Source organism: Mus caroli, unplaced genomic scaffold (genome assembly GCF_978045245.1).
Source record: "Mus caroli unplaced genomic scaffold, Mus_caroli_1 scaffold_2, whole genome shotgun sequence".
NCBI lineage: Eukaryota > Metazoa > Chordata > Mammalia > Rodentia > Muridae > Mus > Mus caroli.
In genome coordinates this window covers 14,888,041-14,899,025 of record NW_028227257.1, presented here as the reverse complement: position 1 = coordinate 14,899,025, position 10,985 = coordinate 14,888,041, and the positions used below count along the sequence as shown (strand labels likewise).

General features: G+C 47.4%; 2 protein-coding genes across 2 annotated transcripts; one reads left to right on the top strand and one right to left on the bottom strand.

Moving 5' to 3' along the window:
• Nucleotides 1-2,223: 2,223 nt before the first annotated feature.
• Nucleotides 2,224-4,205, bottom strand: Wfdc9 (WAP four-disulfide core domain 9). The gene is made up of 3 exons (XM_021177734.2): nucleotides 4,097-4,205; nucleotides 2,922-3,063; nucleotides 2,224-2,254 (listed from the first exon to the last, which is right to left on the bottom strand). Exons 1-3 carry the CDS (start codon nucleotides 4,173-4,175, stop codon nucleotides 2,224-2,226), a joined length of 252 nt encoding a protein of 83 aa, XP_021033393.1. The 5' UTR covers nucleotides 4,176-4,205.
• Nucleotides 4,206-8,363: 4,158 nt separating this feature from the next.
• On the top strand, nucleotides 8,364-9,644 carry LOC110290314 (WAP four-disulfide core domain protein 10A-like). Its single transcript, XM_085828867.1, has 2 exons — nucleotides 8,364-8,512; nucleotides 9,375-9,644. Exons 1-2 carry the CDS (start codon nucleotides 8,422-8,424, stop codon nucleotides 9,635-9,637), a joined length of 354 nt encoding a protein of 117 aa, XP_085684993.1. The 5' UTR covers nucleotides 8,364-8,421; the 3' UTR covers nucleotides 9,638-9,644.
• Nucleotides 9,645-10,985: the final 1,341 nt, after the last annotated feature.

The following is a 10,985-nucleotide window of genomic DNA, read 5'->3' as shown; positions in this document are numbered from 1 at the left end:
TGTACGTGTCTTTGTTCCAGGAAGAAGAGCTGCACTATCCATGTGCCCACCTCTTTCTGGCCCCTCGGGCATCCTTCCATTTCTCTGTACAGAGTCATACAACTGTAGCTATTAATGCATATAAGCAGCATAAGGTAGTGGTGCTTACTGCTACACTTCTACACTGGCACACGTTGCACATCGACCTCGCTCCTCTTTCCTCTCTTCCACTTTCCCCTTCTTCCCTGCCCTCCACTTCCTCTTCCTCCAGGATGTCCTCAGTGTTTTGTTTTGTTTTGTTTTGTTTTTTATTTCCACTTGTGAGAAAGTTAGATTATCCACTGAACAGGACATCCTCTTGTTCTGTGCATTTTCCTAAAAATGACAAGGCCTCGGTCCTGTTTACACTTGAGAAACACCCCACTGTGTGTGGCACTGATTTTCTCTCTCTGTCCATCAGCTGACTGTGCACCAATTACTCTTTTGCTGGTATTGACCAACCAATATCACCTCTCCTTTACAGCCCTCAGGACTTAGGCTTGGCGATAAAGGTAGGAAAGGAGTTGGTACTGGAGGAAAGCGCTCATTCCCAACAGAGGACAACCCTTCCCTTCCCCGGTGTGTCAGCAAGGAATGGCCATTGTTCCTGCAGAGAGCTCCAGGGCCTCTCTCCCCCATGTCTTGTGCCCCTGAACCGTTCATTGTCTTGCTTCCTTCTCCTGCGTGGTAAGGCACAAAGCAGTATGCTATGAACTGCTAGCCTTTGCCTGGCTTTGGTCTTTGCTAATCCACATTCCAAGCTGCTCCTTGGGATAGAGTAGCCAGGGGCAACGTTCTAGAGCATCCATTTAAGAAAGAGCATCTTGAACTGAGGAGGTGGCTGGATGGATAAAGTGCTGCTGGCACAAGTCTGAGGGCTGGAATTTGGATCCCCTCACTGACATAAATGCTGGGTAGGATGTAAATGCTCAGGAAGTGGAGACAAGGGAATCCACAGGGCAAGCTTGGTAGCTTAACTAGCAGGATCGACAAGCTCTGGGTTCAATTAGAAGACCTTGCCTCAGGAATAAGGTGGAAAATGGTTGAGGAAGGTATCTGACATCAGTCTCCAGCCTACATACACATGCACATGTGCATGCACAGAACATACAGAGACATACATACATGCATAGTCACATGCATACATGCATGCATACACACGTTATATGTGCACACACATGCACATATGCATATACAGAAGACACACACATACATGCACAGTCACATAATACACACATGCATGTATACACATGCATGCACACATGCATACATACACACATCTACACATATGCATGTATGCAGAGAACATACACACATACACACACACTTTACCTTCTCCTCTGTTCCAAGGAAAAGCATAATGCTGACTGCATGGAAGATGTTTTATAATATTCTCCTCTAGGGCAAGTCACCTGCAGAGCTAAAGCCACAGAAGCAACACAGGCAGCAAAGCTCAGACTAAGTGGCCTGAAACCGCGGGAGAAGATCACGATTGTCCAGGCAAGACAGTGGGTCACGATAGAGACTAGTCATGGCAGGAAGAGAAGCCCCTCCTGAAAACTCATGGGACCCATCTCAAAGGCAGAAATATTTCCTCAAATAACCAAATACATCAGCTTCTTACTAGAAATGGTGCTTGTTCCACCAGATCCATGATGTCAAGGATGGAGCGGCTTTCAGTGTCAGTTGAAGAGTTTGGCTTTTGGTGAACATGTAACTCACTGAGCTTCTGAATATTCATCAAATCCTATATTCTGCTCCTGGGGATAGTGTTGGGCCTAGAGGCATATACCACCATGTCTGGCAAGTCATGTTCACCACCATGTCTGGCAAGTCGTGTTCACCACCATGTCTGGCAAGTCGTGTTCATAAACCTCTTTGTATTTTTGCTACAGTGATTGGTAAATGCACAGAAGAAGACAAATTTACATCTGTGTCTATCTGGGGTGGAAGCAACTGCTGAGAGGCTTTTGGGCTTCCTAACAAGAGAAATGAGCATCTTTAATAGTGTGTGAGAACCACAGAACCCCCGTGCTGCTACATAATACATTTATTTGGCAAAAGCTTAGACTTCTCTGCGTGAAGACATCAAGGAAAGGACAAAGAGGCCCTTAGCTGGAGCGAGTGTCCCCTCCAGGGCAGCAGGCAGCCTTCCGCCCAGACCAGTCAACCCCCAGCCCACACCAGCAGTGGATCACATTGAAACTAGACTTTCATCAGTGTTTCAAAAGGTTCTCTGAAAGAGAGGAATGAGATTGTTAGACACCAGTGTCCCTGGAAGAAATCCATATCCAAACAACAGTGCCCCAAGCTTCAGAAGAGCGAGAGAAATTCTCTGTAATATCAGGAGCTGCGCTTTTCAAAATCAGCTCTCTGAGCCAGCAAGAGGGCTCAGCCAATGAGAGACCAAAGTTGTATCCCAAGGACCCCGCAGATAGATAGGAGAGAGCAGCTCTTACAAGTTGCCCTCTGACCTTCACACATATATAATGTGGCATACATGAGTGTGCATATACACTAAATAAATAAACTTTAAAACAGATTGATTTACATCTGGATACAAGGTCTTCTAGGGTCTGGCTGAGAATAAAAGGAGCCTGTGATTGGATTCTTTGGACAAAGAAGGGACATATATATATGAGCTGGTGGGCAATGTGTGAGAAGCAAAGAAAGTGAATGACCACGATGGAAAAGATAAAAATAAAACAGTCAGTGCCTTGGTTTCTTGATTAATGGAACCTGGATTAAGAGATAGGAGGGTCCTTTGCTTTACCTGATTGTTTCGGTGGCTGGAATTTAGGTGACTGCAATTTCCTGCAACTTCTAAATGGTGGGTTGAGTAGTATCTGGGGAGCAGAGCTCAGGCATGCTCACACCCGCACCTCTCACCCCAACCCACTCACTCATTGTTCAAGCAGATGTTTCCACAGTAAGTCCAGCAGCACGTGTAATTTGGACTCACACACTTCCGCACCTTCGTGCACCTTTTCCCACAAAACCTTGTCGGAGGCTGTACCCAGCACTGGTCAATCTCTTCAAGGTCATCTGGAATGGAGATGCTAGAGGTTGGCAGTATCTACATACTCACAATGTGCAGCAGACACCCTTTCAAACTGAGCAAACCCCTCTGGACCTGAGATGCCCCACACCAGGAAGTATCTCTGCTGTCCGTGAAAATCCCTCCAGGTCTAACCAGTGTGTTCATGAGACAGCACCCTTGTATGACATACATTCCTTCTTCCCGCGTGTCACCAGGGCACTGTGGGGTTCTGGGTCCTGAAGATCGGACCTGAAGTATCTTCCCAATACACACCACCTGACCAAGTTCGTACTCATAAAAACCTTAGATTTCAGAGCCTACAACCTCATTGAGTTCTGATTCTAGACCCAATTTGCAGAATGGGAAAACTGAGCCAGAGACCATAGGAACCTCATGTCCAACTTTTCCATTTGCTATCAATAGCCACTAAAATATACGAAACCCCCCCCCCCGCCCTGATCCATACCTTCATTGTCCCGAAACATTTCTGCTCAGTCTCTCCCATGCTTCTACTACCTTAGCATCGATACCTGATTTCCTAAGAGGCCCTCGCTTGTTTTCTCCATCTTTTCAGGCTCTAAGTGCTCGCAAACACAAAATGGCCGTGGATGTGTCTGATATCACCATTGTGATATTCACTGGTGTCTCACCTAGCAAAATCACAGAGACTGGAAATATGGGTGCCAAGTCCTGCTTGGCCGTGCTTAAGGGACAGAGTGACGTGGTTCCTGCTCCTGGGACAGAGTCAGCAGGGCGTGGCTGCCACCGGTGCAATGGTTGCTCTGACTTTTATTTTTTTTTTTTGTAGTGTGTCTATATGTGTGTGGTGTATGCGTGTGAGCTTAGGCATGCATGTACCACGGCACATGTGTGGAGGCAGGGGATAACCTGTGAGTTACTTCTCTCCACGGTGCACTCTAGAGATTAATCCCAGGTGACTGGTTTCTGACCTTCTGGAAGCTGATTTTGAAAATTCAGCTCCGGCAGATGTGCCAGGGCAGAGCGCTCCCATTTCTGTGCTATTGCTGCCATGGTTACCCTTGAGGCTTCCGAGAACATGCAGAAACACCAGGATCCCATGGGCAGATACAGTGAGGACGATGATCCAAGGCTTCATGGTAGACTGTGCGTTCACAGGAAGACAAATCCTCACCCACTGCTGTAAGGAGCAGAAAAGAAAGGAAGGCAAACTGGGTAAGGAGAAGGACACACCAGTGAGCGTGAGTACTCCTTGTCCTTCCTGTCCCTCCCCTGGTCCCCTACATGTTTAGCATCCTCACCTGCCATCTTTTCCCCTCAAGCTGCTTCCTGTCTCACAAGACACGCCCCTTCCTTTGTGAAATGACTTATTTTTAGAAGACATTTCTTACTCTGAGAAGAAAACAAATCCTTAGACTATATGATTTTTAAAATACAAAGAGGAAACAGAGGCATATCAATAATTCCTCTATCTGATAACCACCAACCAGTATATGTGTATTCTTTTACTTGTTCTCATCATTTTATGAAATTGGAAAATCAGGCATCCCGATATTTCACTTAGAAACATATGTCACATGTTAAGGCTCAATAATGTGTGTGTGTAGGGGCTACAAAAGCAGAAGTAGTTTTTGGTTTTTGATTTTTTAAAAAATATACCACTACACAGCGTTTCAGTCACTTCTGCGTGTGTTCCCTGGGGATGCCACCATGTTAGCTAAAGCGACAGGTCCTTACACTCTGCCCCACCTTCTGTTTGTTTCCGTTTTTTGTTTTCTAAAGATGCCATTGTGCACTGTTAAGTTTACACACTCTAACGCTCTGCGCTACCATTTCTTTCTTGTTCAGTTAGCATCTTGGTGTCTTGCTAATGAGCATGCGCCGCTCTGGGTAATGTGTAGAAGGTAGACCTGGTTGAGCTCCTGTCCTCACGATTGGACAGAAATAGTGATGTATTACCACCCATCTCAGAGTGTTCGTCAGACACACAAGACTGTTTGAATTCATTGGATCAAAGGCAAGTGTCACATTTCAGTGATTTCAGAATTCAGTAGCCATGTGTAAGTTAGAGCCACTTCACAGACAGCTCATGGGACACATCCATAGTTATAAAAAACTTTTACTGACCAATGCTTATCGACCTGCGTCTACCAAAAGGTCTCTTCAGGAAAGCAAGTGTAATGCCAGAGATCGTTAAAGGTGAAGTCTCAGGGCTGAAGATGAAGGATGACCAGAGGTTAAGGGCACACACTTCTCTTTCAGAAGACCTTAGTTCAATTCCCAGCATCCATGGGAAGTGGTTCACAGCCTCCTGTAACTCTGGCTCCAGGAGGTCTGCCGCCCTCTTCTGGTTTGAGGGCACCTGACTTCATATGCATGAGCCCCGCCCTATACTCATATACACTTAATCAGAAAATAAAACAAAAATCTTTGGAGGAATAAAAGTAAAATTACCCCAGACCTGTATACACACACATATATACACACTCATGTACACACACACACACTCATGTACACACACATATACACACTCATGCACACACACAGAAGTTATAAACAATCATGTTGGTCAGCTTCTACTCTTTGCCAGCGTATGTGTGGGCGTTTTACCTGCATATATGTCTGATACTTGCAGAAGCTGAAAGACAGTGATCTTACTTAACACCTTGGCCCCCTGAAAGGTTCTCTGGATCCTGGTGACACCCAATGCCCTCCCGTTGCACACTGCTGGTATTCTTAACCATCCCAGAGAAGGGGAGCAAGGACACCCCCAACCTATATCACAGGGATGATGCTGATACAATTCCAGGCAACAAATCACCTAAGCCAGCCATAAAACTCATGCTTCGCACTCCCGTGTCTACAGGTGACAGCAGACTGACAGCTCTTTTGTCCAGATTTGGAACGGAGCACAAAAGAACAAAAAAACAGAGTTAGGGTTGACTTTTGTGGTAGCAGAGTTTTGGGCTCAGTTCAGGGGCTACGTGTCGGCTCACAGACTATTTCTTTGGCACTCTCTCAAGTGAAAGCACTGGGCTGTGTTGATGTGGATGGCACCTCTGTGTGGGCTGGGGACATTGTGTATCTTCCACAGCTTTATCTCTGATCCAGAACTCCTCAGCCACAGGGTACAGAGTCTTTCTGAAGCGTCCGAGCTCACCGACAGGAAGGGAGTCAAAGGCACCTGTCTCTGTTGGTAGTGATGTTTTTGAGAAGTGGTCTCACCATGTAGCCCAGGTTTGCCTGGAACTCATGACAATCCTCTTGCCTCAGCCTCCTGCATGTTAGAACTACAGAATCATATTCAGCTTTGTGTCATGCATGATCTTTGACTTCGCATCCTGCTCAGTGTTGGTTCTCCTTTGATGGGCCAAGTACAAGCTAACACAAATGCCCTCTAGGTTTCACAGAGGTAATTAAAGAAACTGGATAGGGAAGGTGTTTATAAAAGCTAAATGGCCCTCTAGCAAACAATGAAGGAAACAGGGATCAACCCTACAGTTGGGATCTTGCCACAGAATCGTTGCTTGGTGGATGGAGAAATGTGTTCACCAAATACCTGAGAGAAGCACAGTAGGAGCCGGAGAGGTGACACAGGGGTAAGAGAGATTGCTGGGCAAGTGTGGGACCTGAGTTCAGATTCCAGCACTTACATTTAAAAAAAAAAAAACACCCTAGCAGTGCCACATAGACCTGTAGCCCCAGTGTTAAAGGCAGATGGGAGAAGGGAGCATTAGCCACATAGGCAGGATGAAAAATGGCAATCTCCAAGTTCAGTGAAAGACTCTATCTCAAGGGGATGAGGTAGGGAGTGACAGAGAAGGGTACCCAATGTCCTCTTCTGTTACACACACACACACACACACACACACACACGAAGAGGCCTAGCACTCTCAAAGAGCAGACTCCTCTCAAACTTGGCCCTACAGGATTACAGGGGTGTGTGTGTGTGTGTGTGTGTGTGTGTGTGTGAACACTGGTGCTCTGCACAGTATGTGCTAAGACTGCACACACTTGGCCGAGGAGGACGAACCGTACAAAGACAGAGCTCGGGGTTTGGAAGCCCCAGTATGACAGTGTGGGAACACACTGAGGGGAAACTGACGAGGAGGAAAATGGTACCTGCTGTGGTTTGTAGTCTGTTCCCCAAAGGTTCCTGTGCTGGAGTCGTGGTCCCCAGAGTAACAATAGTAAGAGGGATATAACCTTTAAGAGGTGGGGCCAAGCCGGAGATACGTAGGTCCTCTGGTATGCAGAGATGGGGGTGTGGGGCATGAAGGTGGACATATTGGGGGCTGAGAATTCAGAGGCAGTGGGTGGAGAAGGTTGTGAACGGATAGGATCAATACACATTATACACAGGTATGAGGTTGTCAGAGGATAAAGAAAAGATATTTTTAAAAGCCAGGAACAAAATTTCAGAGTCTTTACGGTGCTGCAGACGGATCTGGGTGTGCAGACTGTAACCACCTCCTGGGCGCTCCTCAGTCCCTGCTCATCCCTTCCTTGTCTGCTGCCCACAGCCCCACCTTGCTCAGCCTTGAGCATCTTGCAGAACAGCGTGAATTAGGACAGATACATGACGATGTGTGTGTGACATAAGTGAAAGCATCGACGGAAAGGCATATTGGGAGACCGTTACAGGATTAAATAAAAAGGGCAGAAGATGGGTCACAAAATGTCTGAGCCAAAACGTGACTCTATGTGGCGTGCCCGGGGAAACTGAGATAACAGCGAACCAGGATTGAGGCTGGAAAGGTGGTTCAGTGGTAATGAGCACCTGCTATTCTCTCAGAGGACGGGGGTTCAGTTCCCAGCTGTGGATAATGTTAGTTCCAGGGGATCTGATGTCCTGGTGTCACATGTGGCGAGCTCGCGCGCACACACACACACACACACACACACACACACACAGAGTAAATCTTTTTTAAAATGAGGCTATTTTATGGACACTAGAGGTAGACATCAGAGTTCCTCACCAACCCTAAGACTCACAGCTTCAGCTCCAGACAGCCCGGCAGGACCCTGAGAGCCTTCTGTTTCTACCAACAATCCCGGCTCTGGTCCACAGACATTTGCCTCCAGGTCAGCTTTACCTACAAACACTTTACTCAATAATCCATCTCCTGAGCCCTAAACTATATATTTCATGAGGAAATTATGTTAGTGCGAAGAGGGGGCTGAAAGAGATCTCGTTTATGAGAAAAGCCAAAAAAAAAAAAAAAAAAAAAAAAAAAATGGGCAAGGGGCAAGAAAAGGGGAAGAAACAGGACGGCTACTGCTCTGCCCGGATTTAGCCAGCAGAGGCAGCAGAGAGGCCCCGTCCTGCTGTAGGGAAGTCTGCCATCCAGACTAGGTCTGAGCTCACCGCCTGGGTCACAGTTATGCTGTCCAGGACTCTGCTGCTCTTCCTTGGTGTGCTGTTGCTGCTTTCCCAAGCTGACGGAGGGGTCCAGCGAAGGCAGAGATATGAAGGTAGGTGATTGGATGAGTAGGGTTTGTGGGTAGCTGGCAAGGAGCAACTGAGAACAGGCCCAGAAGGGATACGACTGCTCCCCAGTACTGTCCTGGCTCTGGGTGACCACAGCCCCTCAGCTATGGTTCCGGACACAGTGATAAGGTGCACAGTGAACGTGCGATTCTCACCCTTTGTTCCAAAGATTCAGAAACAAATGGTGATGGAAGGGGCCCCATGGCTGAAAATCCAGGGGGCAAACTTGCGTACTTGGGAGGGCTTAAACTCTCAGAGGTGTTCAGCGGGGAAGAGGGGTGTAGAAATGGGTATAGGTGCAGAAACCAAAACATTGATCATGAAAGAGGTAGGGATGGAGTTGCCACCTGGGGTGGGGGGGTGGGGGTGGGTAAAAAGTAAATGATGAAGGGGACAGAACACTTCACTAGACAGCAAGACAGCAGAGGAAACAGAGAGGCTGGAGGCCGATTTGTTAGCCTCATGGACCCTGAGAATTCTGAGGAGCTGAAAGGGTTCGAGAACTACCTCCGGTTTCTATGAGCCGGGTAAGAATACACATTTCACAGAGATGGCGCCACTGCGGCTCTGTCTACTAGGAGAGATTGGTCGTGGGTGTAGGTATGAGGAAGAGGAAGAGGAAGAGGGGACCCAGACACTAATAGCTATAGGGAGGTGGTGAGATTATCACGGGCCATGAGATTTAAAACACAACTGATCAGCAGGACTAAGCACAAACAGAAAAGTTGCCTGGGAAAATGCAGGCACAGCGGGAGTGTTCAGCACACTGCTGGAACTTTAAGCTCAAGAGGGATTCTCTCCAGGCAGCCACTCCACTCACCTACGTGATCTTCCCCCTTTTTGTAGCACCAGTTCGCACGGAGATCAAGGAGTGTGAGGGGAAGCCCAAACGGTATCTGTGCAGCCGCCATTGTGAAGCCCACCAAGACTGCCAAGCAAATAACATCTGCTGCTCCGCTGCATGTGGCAATGTTTGCGTGAACCTGTTGGATAAAGACATATGGGAGATGCCTGTCACCCCTCCCTCTGACTATGTCTACCCAGAGAGTGGGTCCCAGTCCAGCTTTGAAGGAGATATGATTCTGCCTGGAACTGCTGTTACTAAATAAACAAGCACCTGCCTCCTTCACGTACACTGTTAATAATCACTGATGACCGCTGTGCTCCTCTCGGGTCCAGGTCCCACCCCCATCCCTTGTTGGTAATTTGTCTCTAGTTTATCCTGTTGTCTTGTGCACCCACTCCAATTCCAGGAGGCTCCAGCACACCAAACCAGCTCTACCACAACAAATATCTCCTGTGCAGCATGCCACAGGGCTAAAGAGAACATTCCTTGCCTTGGGTTCACAAAAACCTTTAAGCATCATACAGGCAGAGAATTAAAAGAAAAATCTGAGGTAGAGGGTGGGAGTCCCCCGCCCCCCACCAAAGATGGCTTCCTCTCCTTAGCCCTGGTCATCCCCCAGCTGCTCTTGGGGTTCTCCAGCTAAGATTCATTTACAGTGAAAATAGTCAATCCAGGGAAGTCAGGCAATATGACTAGGCCCTAGGAGAGAGTGAGAGGGTCTCCTGTGATCAGGGGAGGGTATTTCCTCTGGACTCTTTTTTGTTTTTAAAGATTCATTTATTTATTATATGTAAGTATACTGTAGCTGTCTTCAGACACTCCAGAAGAGGGCATCAGATTTTGTTACGGATGGTTGTGAGCCACCATGTGGTTGCTGAGATTTGAACTCGGAACCTTTGGAAGAGCTGTCGGCACTCTTAACCACTGAGCCATCTCATCAGCCCTCCTCTGGACTCTTTTTGCTCACTTTTTCTTCACATGCCAAATCTCTTCTTGTTTATCACTGAAGGATATGGGTATTCCGGTGTTGGAGCCTGAGTTGGGATCTGAGACTCCGGTGACTTCATTAACTGGATGTCCCCTACAACCCCAAGCCACTGCTCTTGTTGACTCTTCTTTTGATCCACAGGCATAGCAGAAAGAGAGGAAGCCAGTGGTTGGTGTTGACATGGCAGAAAATGTTTTGGCACAAGGTAGCTATATGATTTGCCCATATGCTACAGGTAGTAGACTTTAATCACAAGGTGTACTAATTCCCTCCCAGTCTGGGGATTCACCCCCCACCCCAGATGATCCTGGTGCTAAGTTTAAGATTCAGCCATCTGTGGCTGTATTAATTAGCAGACATAAGGCAGCTAACCTAGAAAGGATATGCTCACAAACACTGGTTGGAATTCAAGACTGGGAGGTGGCTGCACTGGTTTGTGACACTTGACAAGATTGAAGCATTATAACAGGAGAATACGTCAGGAACCAGGAAGGGGAGAGAGGGAAGAGAGGGAGGGACTGAGGGTGGGAGAGAGGGGTGGGGAGAGAGCGTGATCCACAGTCACTTTCAGGGGTAAGACCATAGAGCCTAGGAACCTCTCCCTGGAATCTAGCAATAAATG